Below are 13,831 nucleotides of genomic sequence, written 5' to 3'. Positions count from 1 at the left end.
TGGATACACCTACTCATTCAAGGGTTTTTCTTTATTTTTTACTATTTTCTACATTGTAGAATAATAGTGAAGACACCAAAACTATGAAATAACACATATGGAATCATGTAGTAACCAAAAAAGTGTTAAACAAATCAAAATGTTTTATTTTATTTTAGATTCTTCAAAGTAGGCACCCTTTGCCTTGATGACAGCTTTGCACACTCTTGGCACAAACACCAGTCTCAACATCAACAGTGAAGAGGCGACTCCGGGATGATGGCCTTCTAGGCAGAGTTGCAAAGAAAAAGCCATATCTCAGACTGGCCAATAAAAAGATAAGATTAAGATGGGCAAAAGAACACAGACACTGGACAGAGGAACTCTGCCTAGAAGGCCAGCATCCCGGAGTTGCCTCTTCACTGTTGACGTTGTGACTGGTGTTTTGCGGGTACTATTTAATGAAGCTGCCAGTTGAGGACATGTGAGGCATCTGTTTCTCAAACTAGACACTCTAATGTACTTGTCCTCTTGCTCAGTTGTGCACCGGGGCCTCCCACTTCTCTTTCTATTCTGGTTAGAGACAGTTTTCGCTGTTCTGTGAAGGGAGTATTACACAACGTTGTACGAGAACTTCAGTTTCTTGGCAATTTCTTGCATGGAATAGCCTTCATTTCTCAGAAGAAGAATAGACTGACGAGTTTCAGAAGAAAGACATTTCTTTCTGGCAATTTTGAGCCTGTAATCGAACCCACAAATGCTAATACTCCAGATACTCAACTTGTCTAAAGAAGGCCAACTGTTTTCAGCTGTGCTAACATAATTGCAAAAGGGTTTTCTAATGATCAATTAGCCTTTTAAAATGATAAACTTGGATTAGCTAACAAAACATGCCATTTGAACACAGGAGTGATTGTTGCTGATAATGGGCCTCTGTACACTTCGGTAGATATTCCATAAAAACATCACCCGTTTCCAGCTACAATAGTCATTTACAACATTAACAATGTCTACACTGTATTTCTGATCAATTTGATGGTATTTTAATGGACAAAAAAATAGCTTTTCTTTAAAAAACAAGGACATTTCTAAACTTTTGAACGATAGTGTATATATATATCACAGGAGGTTGGTGGCACCTAAATTGGGGAGGACAGGCTCATGGTAATGGCTGGAGCGAAATCAGAGGAATGGTATCAAATGGTACCATTCGCTCCGTTCCAGCCATTATTATGAGCCGTCCTCCTCTCAGCAGCCTCCACTGGTATATATATTCTGTCCAGGTTAAATTCACTTTACTGAACATTGTACTGTATATTTTTATGGAAATATCAGAGTAACTTGAAGGGTAACCTCAATGATAATGTACATTTACCTTGTATGGTGAGGTGGTAACTCTTTCGAGCCTTGCCCTCCACGTTGGAAGCCATACAGGTGTAGGTGCCAGAGTCTGAGAGCTGGGAGCGGGCGATCTGCAGCTTACTGCCTCCAGACAGGATGTGCAGCTCCAGAGACTCTGAGTTCTCTGAGAAAAGAATACTGTCACTTTACTACTTCCCAGTCAATCTTGGGAGGACAATGGAAGTTTGAGATAGTAAATAAGACAATAATAAGTTATATGACTGTGGGTGCTGCTTACCTATGGTCCGACCGTTCTTGAGCCAGATGAGACTGGGAGGGGGGATGCCCGTGGCGTCACAGGCAAAGGTGACAGGGTTGCTGATGGTCTCCACTATCTTCTCCTCCACTGGACCGTCTATACTGGGGGGCACTGGGCATGGAGGGACAGAGATTTACAGTCAGGTCAGTTTGACTAAAAGACTTCTCCATCTCCTCGTTTTTATCCTCAGTGATCAGAATGAGATTTTTTGAGTGTTTCAAGTCTGAGTTTCTAGAATATGATCTTACCGTAGATGTTGAGGTGGAAGTTCTTGTCCACCTGTCCGGCAACGTTGGTGGCCTTGCAGACGTACTGGCCAGTGTCAGACACCTAGGAACACAGAGGACGGACAGGGGATGGATGAGTATAACAACTTTCAATAGAACTCCATAATATATTCAACTACTGTAGTGTTAACTAGTGCTGTTTAACTTTACATGGCAAAATAGAAATGAGGTCACAAAATAGAGATGAGTTCACAAAGAGGACTAACCCCATCCAATCGCATCGCATCGCTTCCCTTCCCCTAACCCCACCCCTATCGCTAGGTTCAGAACTCCCCCTCTGTGTCTCTCACCTCTGCCCCTTTCAGCTCCAGCATCTGTCCCTGTGCCAGGATGCGGAGGTTGGCAGACTCTGTCACCATCCGACCGTTCTTGTACCAGGTGATGGTGGGAGGGGGCACGGCGTTGGACTCACACTCCAGAGTCACTGAGTTGCCCACACGCACACTCACCACCACAGGAGAGTCCCCACTGCTGTCTCTGATACTGGGAGGGACTGGGGGAGGGCCAGGGGAGAGGCAGGGGTGAGAGCAATATTTTTGTAATAGAGTGGACAGAAGCCGTATATGGAAGACAGGGGAAGGAAGAAGGATATGAGAAGGAGACACAAGGGGTCAAAGAGCAGTCCAGTAGTGTATGTAGTGATGTATGTTCTGTCCTGCTGCAGGTACTGACCAAACACAGTGAGGTGGAGGAGTTTCCTGGCCTCTCCAGCGGGGTTCATGGCTACACAGCTGTACTTCCCCCCGTCAGACATCTTAGCCCTCAGAATCTGCAGGGTGCGTCCACCTGGAGAGAGAGAGGAAGGGATTGGGGAGAGAGAGGAAGGGATTGGGAGGGAGGGAGAGAGAGAGAGGAAGGGATTCGGGGGAGAGAGAGAGAGAGAAATGGATTGGGGAGGGAGAGAGAGAGAGAGGACGGGATTGGGGAGGCGAGAGAGAGGGTAAGGGATTGGGTGGGAGGGAGAGAGAGAGAGGGGAAGGGATTCGGGGGAGACAGAGAGAGAAATGGATTGGGGAGGGAGAGAGAGAGAGAGGACGGGATTGGGGAGGCGAGAGAGAGGAAGGGATTGGGAAGGGAGAGAGAGAGAGAGAGGAAGGGATTCGGGAGAGAGAGAGAGAGAGAGAGAGAGAGAGGGGATGGGATTGGGGAGGGAGAGAGAGGGGAAGGGATTGGGGAGGAAGAGAGAGGAACGGATTGGGGAGGGAGAGAGAGAGGGGAAGGGATTGGGGAGGGAGAGAGAGGGGAAGGGATTGGGGAGGGAGAGAGAGAGGGGAAGGGATTGGGGAGGAAGAGAGAGGGGAAGGGATTGGGGAGGGAGAGAGAGGAGGGGATTGGGGAGGGAGAGAGAGGAGGGGATTGGGGAGGGAGAGAGAGAGGGGAAGGGATTGGGGAGGAAGAGAGAGAGAGGAAGGGATTGGGAGGGAGAGAGAGAGAAAACAGAAAAAAGAGAGATAAACAGAGATTAGGATACAACGTGTGCCCAATCCACTACCAGCTTTATATTTGCATATCCAGTCCATTATTACAATGCATACTACCTCTTATTTAGCTTCTATTACTTATTTTTGACTTGATTATTTTTATTGTTATTATTAGCTAGGTTTCCATCCAATTTGCGACAGATTTTCATGTGAATATTCAAAAATCTGCAAAAAACTAAATGTGCATTTTCCCTCCAGTGTTGTCAACAAACTGACTTTTGGCTTATTTAGGAGGTGGGGGGAGGCCAGAGGGAGTGGCTTATTTAGGAGGTGGGGGGAGGCCAGAGGGAGGGGCTTATTTAGGAGGTGGGGGGCCAGGGGGAGGGGCTTATTTAGGAGGTGGGGGGAGGCCAGAGGGAGGGGCTTATTTAGGAGGTGGGGGGGAGGCCAGGGGAGGGGCTTATTTAGGAGGTGGGGGGAGGCCAGGGGGAGGGGCTTATTTAGGAGGTGGGGGAGGCCAGAGGGAGGGGCTTATTTAGGAAGTGGGGGGAGGCTGGAGGGAGGGGCTTATTTAGGAGGTGGGGCTTATTTAGGAGGCGGAAGGAGGCCGGGGGGAGGGGCTTATTTAGGATGTGGAAGGAGGACGGGGGAGGGGCTTATTTAGGAGGTGGAAGGAGGCCAGGGGAGGGGCTTATTTAGGAGGTGGGGGGAGGTCAGAGGGAAGGGCTTATTTAGGAGGAGGGCTACTCTTTTGACTTTTTGTAGCTGCCAAGTTATTGAAATACCAGCCCCGTGTCACTCCTGAACAGCCTTGGTTATCAGGGCAAATTTGTAGTGCTGATATTTGAAAGTCTCAGCCATGAACGTAGGCTGACAGTACGCAGGCCTTCAGACGAAGGCAAAGCAGCTAGCAAGGTACTGCTGTGTGTCAGCTGCTGTGGGCAGCCTAGCTGTCTGGAGAAGAAGGTGCTTTCTACAAAAGTGTCCAGATATCCGTGTCTTTTGAAATGTTTGAATCCTTCTCGACTGTGATTTGGTATTTTATTAGAATCCCCATTAGCTGCTGCGAAAGCAATGTGATTTGTAATGTGATTTGTGGAATCAAATAAAGTATTTAAGATGTGTATGTGTTACCTGGCATGATGAGTGCGTTGGTGTTGGCCTGTACAGGACCCCTGTCTTTGACCCAGCTCAGAGAGGGAGGGGGGAACCCGGTAGCCTCACAAGTCAGAGACACAAAGTTATTCACCACCACCGTCACGTTCTCTGGGCTAGCTCCCACTATGGTGGGGGGGACTGGAGGAGAGAGAAAACAGACAAACTGGCTATCAATATATCAATCAATCCATCCATCCATCTATCAACCCCCCCACACATCCATCCCTCCATCATCAACCCCCCCACCCATCCATCCCTCCATCCATCAACCCCCCCACCCATCCATCCCTCCATCCATTAACCCCCCCACCCATCCATCCATCCCTCCATCCATCAACCCCCCACCCATCCATCCCTCCATCCATCAACCCCCCACCCATCCATATAAATGAAGATACCAGAGAGATGAGGCTGGTAAACATAGATTAAAACACAATAAAAACTCTGTTCTGACTCACCATGGACGTTGAGATTGAAGGATTTCTCTGCGCTTCCCGCCAGGTTATCAGCCACACACACATAGTGGCCCGTGTCTGTCACCTGGGCATTCACCACCTGAAGAAGAGACAGACAGCTCGCTGACGTTACTGTACATAAGGCCTGAGCCTTCAGTCTCTCACTGAGCTTCCTCCCCTCATATAATCCCCAGCCTTTCGCTTTTCAATCAATAAATCAATCCATCAATCATCAATCAATCCGTTAATCAATCAATCAATCAAATACATTTTATGAAGCCCTTTTTACAGCATAGTCCAGTCACCTGCAGGGAGCGTCCATTGGACAGCAGTCTGTGGGGTCCTTTAGGGTTTATTGGCTGACTGTCCTTCAGCCAGGTGATTTTAGGGGTGGGACTTCCGTCCACTTGACACTCCAACACTGTGGTCTTATTCACCTGGATCACCACCTCCTCAGGTAGGTCACGGTCCGCCCCGCGGATTGAGGGGGGTACTGGGGTTCAACACACACAGTCAGTTTGTACCTGGGATTCCAAATAGTATTTGAAATGATTTGACATATACTTTTGACCCAGGCCAGCTCAGTTTAGATGGGTGGTGTTTTCCCCTCTACTCACGACCCAGGCCAGCTCAGTTTAGATGGGTGGTGTTTTCCCCTCTACTAACGACCCAGGCCAGCTCAGTTTAGATGGGTGGTGTTTTCCCCTCTACTCACCCAGCACTCTGACGTCATACTGGATGGAGTCCTCTCCCGCCTCGTTCACCGCCAAGCACGTATACCTCCCAGAATCCTCAGCCTGAGCCCTGGGGATCTGCAGCACTCGCCCACCTGCAGAGGTAGTCACAGTCAGAGTCACACACACACACATCCGTGTATGCAAGCACACACGCACATGCATTGGCAAGCAAGCACACGCACACACACATCCGTGCATGCAAGCACACACACACATACAGTGCCATGAAAAAGTGTTTGTCCCCTTTCTGATTTTCTCTATTTTTGCATATTTTTGATACTGAATGTTATCAGAACCTAATATTAGATGAAGTGAACCTGAGTTTACAAATAACAAAAAAATATATACTTTTATTTAATAATTAACAAAGTTATGCAACACTCAATACCCTTGCATGAGAAAGTAATTGCCCCCTTACACTCAATAACAGGTTGTGCCACCTTTAGCTGCAATGACTCCAACCAAACACTTCCTGTAGTTGTTGATCTGTCTCTGACGTTGCTGTGGAGGAATTTTGCCTCCAAAGCACACAATCAAGTCTACATGAAAATGACTAAAAAGCAAAAAATGTGAAGTTTTGGAATGGCCTAGTCAAAGTCCAGACATAATAGCAATTGAGATGTTGTGGCAGGACATGAAACGAGCAGTTCATGCTTGAAAGAGTGGACAAACATTTCTCCACAGTGATGTGAGAGACAAATCAACAACTACAGGAAGTGTTTGGTTGGAGTCAATGCAGCTAAAGGTGGCACAACCAGTTATTGAGTGCAAGGTGGCAATTACTTTTTCACACAGGTGCATGTGATGTTGCATAACCTTGTTTATGAAATAAATTAAATAAGTATGCAACTGCTGTGTTATTTGTTCACTCAGGTTGACTTCATCAAATATTAGATTTTGGTTCAAGACCTGATTCAGTATAAAAAAAATATAAAAGTAAAGAAAATTAAGAATACTTTTTCACAGCACTGTAGGTCCTCTCCTCACCAGGCATGATGAGCACGTTTTCGTTGGAGGCCATTGGGCGTCCATCTTTGTACCAGGTGAGTGTGGGCGGGGGAACAGCGTTGGTCTCACAGTACAGAGAGATAGGGTTGTTTAGTACCACATCCTTAACATCACCCCCAGTGCCTGGTGTCGAGGTGGTGTCTCCTACCCCCCCGGGACGCTGGAAACTAGGAGGGACTGAAGAGGAGAGAGAGAGACAGAGAGAGAGACGGAGAGAGAAAAAGAGAGTTAGGGTTATCTTGATGACAGCTACGACAGTCAATGTTCAGGATGTAATTAAATACTGTCACCTACCACTAGAGGACAGCCTCTGCTAAGATTTACAGCTTCTGATTAAATACTGTCACCTACCACTAGAGGACAGCCTCTGCTAAGATTTACAGGTTAAATACTGTCACCTACCACTAGAGAGCAGCCTCTGCTAAGATTTACAGCTTCTGATTAAATACTGTCACCTACCACTAGAGGGCAGCCTCTGTTAAGATTTACAGCTTCTGATTAAATACTGTCACCTACCACTAGAGGGCAGCCTCTGTTAAGATTTACAGCTTCTGATTAAATACTGTCACCTACCACTAGAGGGCAGCCTCTGTTAAGATTTACAGCTTCTGATTAAATACTGTCACCTACCACTAGAGGGCAGCCTCTGTTAAGATTTACAGCTTCTGATTAAATACTGTCACCTACCACTAGAGGGCAGCCTCTGTTAAGATTTACAGCTTCTGATTAAATACTGTCACCTACCACTAGAGAGCAGCCTCTGTTAAGATTTACAGCTTCTGATTAAATACTGTCACCTACCACTAGAGAGCAGCCTCTGTTAAGATTTACAGCTTCTGATTAAATACTGTCACCTACCACTAGAGGACAGCCTCTGTTAAGATTTACAGCTTCTGATTAAATACTGTCACCTACCACTAGAGGACAGCCTCTGTTAAGACTAAAGCCCAAATCAAATCGAAAAGTGTTTTTGTTTACGCGTGAACGAGCGTGTACACGCTGGAATTAGAATGTATGGTAGTGAATGAGAGAAAACAGGCGGGCTGCGAGTGTCAATGCCGTCAACTGCGTCATGCACTTCAAATTAGAAAGCAAGTCTATTTTTTGGTCTGCGCGAAGCAATGCTAATAAATTGAGAGGATAAATTGCCAGAAAAAAGACTGTTTGTGCATTGTTACGTCTGTAATTGTGACATGTATAGTTAAAAAGTGTCTATTTAGTGTTAAGTTTATCCGCCAGTGCCAATAATACATATTTGAAAACAATAACTTTATGCCTCACAGGTAGATCACAGGTATATAGCCTAGACAGGTATATAGCCTAGACAGGTATATAGCCTAGACAGGCATATAGCCTAGACAGGTATTTAGCCTAGACAGGTATATAGCCTAGACAGGTATATAGCCTAGACAGGTATATAGCCTAGACAGGCATATAGCCTAGACAGGCATATAGCCTAGACAGGCATATAGCCTAGACAGGTATTTAGCCTAGACAGGTATATAGCCTAGACAGGCATATAGCCTAGACAGGTATTTAGCCTAGACAGGTATATAGCCTAGACAGGTATGTAGCCTAGACAGGCTACACCTGGGAAACTCCAGGAATTCCCAATTTTAAGACAGAATACTGTTATGAAGCAAGAATGAGATAAGCCAAATTCTTTATAACCTGCTAGACTGTACTAGCTACAACTCTCCTCAAGTTTATGAGCCAACATACTATCTGCTACCACTAGATGGCAGCCTCTGCTAAGACTTCACAGTAGAGTCCTGCAGAGGGGCTTGACAGCACAAGTAATGGGAACGCAGTTCACCTTGTATATTTATATCAAAGTCCTTCTCGTCCTCCCCGGCGATGTTGGTTGCTACGCAGGTGTAGCGTCCAGTGTCGGACACCTGAGCATGTTTGATCCTGACAATACGACCGTTGGCATTAATTGTCACATGGCCATCTGCCCTCAGCACCTGGGGAACAGAGGAATATCAGGGTTGGTTGTAGAAGGATGCGTGGTCAGTGTGTGTGTGTGTGAAAGAGGCCATGCTGCTGCTCCAGTTTCAACTGTTCTGCCTGCAGCTACGGAACCCTGACCTGTTCACCGGACGTGCTTGTTGCACCCTCGACAACTACTATGATTATTATTATTTGACCATGCTGGTTTTATGAACATTTTAACAACTTGACCATGTTCTGTTATAATCTCCACCCGGCACAGCCAGAAGAGGACTGGCCACCCCTCATAGCCTGGTTCCTCTCTAGGTTTCTTCCTAGGTTTTTGGCCTTTCTAGGGAGTTTTTCCTAGGGAGTTTTTCCTAGCCACCGTGCTTCTTTCACATGCTTTGCTTGCTGTTTGGGGTTTTAGGCTGGGTTTCTGTACAGCACTTTGAGATTTCAGCTGATATATGAAGGGCTATATAAATAAATTTGATTTGATTTGATTTGATAGAGAGGGAGAGGAGAGAGAGAGGAGAGAGAGGAGAGAGAAAGAGAGAGGAGAGAAGAGAGAGAAGAGAGAGAAAAAGAGGGAGGAGAGAGGAGAGAAGAGAGAGGAGAGAGAAAGAGAGAGGAGAGAGGGGAGAGGAGAGAGACAGAGAGAGAAAGAGAGAGGAGAGAGAGAGAGAAAGAGAGAAGGAGTGAGAGAGGAGAGAGAGAGGAGAGAGAGAGGAGAAAAAAGGAGAGAGAGTGAGAGAGAGAGAGCGAGAGAGTGTAGAGTGTGTGTACAGGTAAAGTGCTGACCTGTCCGTCTTTGTACCATTGCAGTGAGGGTGTAGGGATGGCCTGAGCCTCACACTCCAGGGTCAGAGTGTTGTTGACCTTTATCTTGATCTCCTTGGGGGCCAGCCCCTCACCTGGGACATCATTCTTATTGATTTGGGGAGGAACTGCAGGAGAGGACAGGAGGAGAGGAAGAAAGGAGAGTTACAGTTACATACATTATACAGTCACAGATATCACAGCCACACAGATAGTTACAGATCATGGCAAAAAAATGATGTGTCCTTATTGGACAAGTTAAGGTAGTACCTCCCTATCTCACTCCCATCTTTCAAAACGTTTTCGGCACTCACTGTAAACTTTGACCTCGTAGTTCTTCAGGCTGTCTCCAGCCTCATTAGTGGCCACACAGGTGTACCTCCCAGCATCCTCCTCCTTGGCGTTCAGGATCTGCAGGGTCCGCCCACCTGGCAGCACTCGGACGTTGTGGCGGGACTCGAACGGCGTCCCTTCCTTGAGCCATGTGATGATGGCAGGGGGGTAGGACTGCACCTCACACACCAGAGACGTGGGGCTGCTCAGGGTGACCGTCAGCTCTTCAGCCGAACCCTCGGGACCCGAGCCCACGATGGTGGGAGACACTGGGGGGGTGAGAGGAGAGGGGATTCAGACTCTTGGTCAGTAAAGCTAGTGGGGCTTTTTCGATAAGGTGATGGTGGATGCATAGGATAAATCACCAGGGTAAACCTTATATACTACAGCACCTCTTATCTTAAACACAGCAATGACAAAGTGATAACATGTTGTGAAGCTTTAGCATGTCACGCAATGGAAATAAAGTATGACAGATTTCACAGGCTCGGTGACTTAGTGAGAGAAGCCTCCTACAAACCCTCTGAAAATGTGATCTCAATGGGATTTTTTTATAGCAGTATAAATCAAGGATACATACGTAAATAAAATATACTGAGAGAGTAGTTGTCCTCATACCCAGTACATTGAGGTTGAAGTGTCTGCTGCGGTCTCCTGCTCTGTTGTGTGCCAGGCAGCTGTACCTGCCCGTGTCATCCACCTGGGCACCAGATATCTGGAGGTACCGTCCGTGAGACAACACCTGGTGACGTCTGTCTGTCCCTAACGACTGTCCGTCCTTCAGCCAGGTGATCTCCGGCACTGGGTTACCTAGTTAACGGTTAATCATAGGTTATCTTAGCGACCGTCGGGATGTTGAAATCATTTCCTGTTACAGGATGTATGAACTGTAAAATAGTCTATTTTGGATTGAGATATGTTCAGACTTTAGTCATTGTGGAGTTGTGTTGCCATGATGTCACTGACCTGCGACCTCACAGGTCAGTGTCACGTTGTGTTTCTCCTTGACCTTGGCATCCTGCACCGTGCCTTCATCCACAATGCTAGGGGGGACTGGAAGAGGACATGCATGGAAAGAGTTAAGAGCAATACAACTACTGTACAGACCAACTACTGTACCAACCCTCAGCCCTCAACCATCTATGTAGGCCATATAATGGGATAACGGGATAATGAAGGCTTCATTGCGTTCAAACTGGTTGTTCATGTTAAGTCCATCCAATAGTGGTTATCAGGTATTCTCACTATCACAAAATCCACCAGTGACATACTGAAATACATATTTCTCTCTCAGGTCAAAGGCAAATGGATAAAGGTCATTGACGTCATTACCCAGGATGTCCAGGTCAAAGTTCTTCCTCTCCTCTCCGGCCGTGTTGGACACAATGCAGCTGTATCTCCCAGCATCCTCCACTGCTGCGTGCATCAGACGAAGGCTCCGCCCTCCTGACAAACATGTCAATACTTGGTTGAGCTCAAGTCTCTAAATAATCACTGTGTCTTTGATTGGTCCTTTTCAAAACTTAATCTAAAGTCAATATTTATTCTGCGTCCCAAATGGTAAAATATTCCCTACATAATGCACTACTTTACATAGGGAATATGGTGCAATTTGGGACAGCTTGGAGCCTAAAGAGGTGCAAACAGACAAAATGCTCCCTCTCACAACATCACAATTGTGGCTTCCATGCAGTCTGCTTTCTGGGGCACTAAAAATCAATTTAGCTGTGTGAAACAGGATACACTGACCAAGCCACAGCTGTTCAAACACACCCACTCAAACAGATGAACTCAGATCAGTTCCTATTTTCTCTCTTTTTTTACTTCAAAAACAACACTTATTATCTGGACACAGAAAACAGTTCACACACACACACACACACACACACACACACACACACACACACACACACACACACACACACACACACACACACACACACACACACACACACACACACACACACACACACACACACACACACACACACCAACTTCAAGGAGCACATCAGATCCATCCCAGAGGACAAGTAGCACAATGTTCTCTGATTTCAAGTAGAAAATTGTCCCAGACGGATGTGGCTCTTAGAAGAGGACTGAGCTTATTAATTTTTATGCTAGGATTAAATCATTATTTTTATAGCTGTCTTTTTTTTCAAATATGTGACTTTTTTTTTGATCGTTTTTCTTAAATTTACAGCTGAACGTGCAATTAATGAATATCATGTTAACTGGTTTGCCTGCTTCAGTGGAGAATTACTGACCACACCCCACAGAGTTTGAACCAGTAATCACCTCTACACGAATCCATTTCCCTGGCTGACCACAATCACAACCGCCATATCCCCTTTCCTCACATCCTCTAGACTGAAAAGGTGGTCAGGCTGCGGTTGATGTGTGTGACTGCTGGTCAGACCGCGGGTCCATGTTTGAGGCTGTGTTTGTATTAGAGTGAGTTAGGATGGTAAAGGAAGTGACTACCATAACTTCAGGAGGTCGGGGGTTCGTCCCAACTGCAACCCTGTTCCCGATCGAGTGCACTATTTTTAACAAGAGCCCTGGTTAAAAGTAGTAAACTATCTAGGGAACAGGGTGCCAGTTGGGACGTGGCCTGAGTCTAGTTGCAGTCAGGACCGCTGACTGTTGTCTTTGGAAGCACAAAGAGAGCAGCTTGTTAAAGCGTTCAACAACAAAAACTCCTGCCTCTCCCAGAGGTTTGTCTTTCTACACACCGCCTCGTCTGCAGCTCTGTTGGGGTTGGCCTTCATCCTACTGATCACATTACTGCTTATTACAGTTGATGTAGTGCAACTGTTTGGCCTTTCAACTGCAGCTGGGAGACAGATTGATCAACGTGACTCCACAGAGAGTCAGACTATGTGGCTAGATAGTACCAGAGACTATTGTTGTATTAGTAGGCCCTGATTATTCCTGTACTTCTCAATCATGGGTTCCTTTCCTCGTCTACTTCCCTTGCCCACTTAACTAGAAGGACCTTTATTCCTGACCATGTGACCTGACATTAAGCACAAAGGAAATGAGGGGGATAAGGATACAAAGCGTTGTCATAGCAACAGACGGTTGTAAGGATACACGTCAACGACAGCCATCTTAGCCATCTTCACCAATTTGATGTCACACAAGCCAGACCGAATGGGGAGCTAACCTGAGAGGACGCGGACCGAGCTGGAGGCTTTGATTGGCCGTCCGTCCTTCAGCCAGGTGATAGCAGGAAGAGGGATGCCGGAGGCCTCACAGGTCAGAGCCACAGGGTTGTTCACCACCACACTCACATTCTCTGGGACCTGGGTCTGACCACTGATACTGGGGGGGACTGGAGAGAGGATGTACATACATGTATATTAAGACACACATTAACACTCACATTTATTTTACTATCCTTGTGGAGACCAAACAATTGATTCCATTCAAAATCCTATTTTCCCTAACCCCTAACCCTAAATCTCAACCTAACCCTAACTGTAACCCTAAACCTAACCCCTAAGCCTAAAATAGCAATTTTTCTTCTGGGGACCAAATGTCCAAATTAGAAGTCGGCCGATTATGATTTTTCAACGCCGATACCGATCATTGGAGGACCAAAAAAGCCGATGCCGATTAATTGGCAGATTTTTTTTAATTTTATTTATTTATTTATTTATTTGTAATAATGACAATTACAACAATACTGAATGAACACTTTTATTTTAACTTAATATAATACATAAATCAAATCAATTTAGCCTCAAATAAATAATGAAAGATGTTCAATTTGGTTTAAATAATGCAAAAACAAAGTGTTGGAGAAGAAAGTAAAAGTGCAATATGTGCCATGTAAAAAAAGCTAACATTTAAGTTCCTTGCTCAGAACATGAGAACATATGAAAGCTGGTGGTTCCTTTTAACACGAGTCTTCAATATTCCCAGGTAAGAAGTTTTAGGTTGTAGTTATTATAGGAATTATAGGACTATTTCTCTCTATACCATTTGTATTTCATATACCTTTGACTATTGGATGTTCTTATAGGCACTTTAGTAT

General features: G+C 45.8%; 1 protein-coding gene across 1 annotated transcript in view; it reads right to left on the bottom strand.

Moving 5' to 3' along the window:
- Positions 1–13,831, bottom strand: part of hmcn1 (hemicentin 1) — a 240,835-nt gene that overhangs the window by 35,101 nt on the left and 191,903 nt on the right. The window contains exons 47-63 of the mRNA XM_029706242.1: positions 12,959–13,126; positions 11,125–11,238; positions 10,759–10,845; positions 10,411–10,602; positions 9,774–10,061; positions 9,442–9,587; positions 8,522–8,672; positions 6,685–6,882; positions 5,676–5,789; positions 5,266–5,453; positions 4,964–5,060; positions 4,482–4,643; positions 2,599–2,712; positions 2,217–2,419; positions 1,888–1,969; positions 1,619–1,750; positions 1,355–1,504 (exon numbers count right to left, since the gene is read on the bottom strand). Of these exons, the coding sequence (XP_029562102.1) occupies positions 1,355–1,504; positions 1,619–1,750; positions 1,888–1,969; positions 2,217–2,419; positions 2,599–2,712; positions 4,482–4,643; positions 4,964–5,060; positions 5,266–5,453; positions 5,676–5,789; positions 6,685–6,882; positions 8,522–8,672; positions 9,442–9,587; positions 9,774–10,061; positions 10,411–10,602; positions 10,759–10,845; positions 11,125–11,238; positions 12,959–13,126 (2,586 nt within the window). The remainder of the gene's footprint in view (positions 1–1,354; positions 1,505–1,618; positions 1,751–1,887; positions 1,970–2,216; positions 2,420–2,598; positions 2,713–4,481; positions 4,644–4,963; positions 5,061–5,265; positions 5,454–5,675; positions 5,790–6,684; positions 6,883–8,521; positions 8,673–9,441; positions 9,588–9,773; positions 10,062–10,410; positions 10,603–10,758; positions 10,846–11,124; positions 11,239–12,958; positions 13,127–13,831) is intronic.

Source organism: Salmo trutta, chromosome 22 (genome assembly GCF_901001165.1).
Source record: "Salmo trutta chromosome 22, fSalTru1.1, whole genome shotgun sequence".
Classification (NCBI taxonomy): Eukaryota; Metazoa; Chordata; class Actinopteri; order Salmoniformes; family Salmonidae; genus Salmo; species Salmo trutta.
The sequence above is the reverse complement of the archived record's forward strand: the minus strand, read 5'-3'. Positions and strand labels throughout refer to the sequence as shown.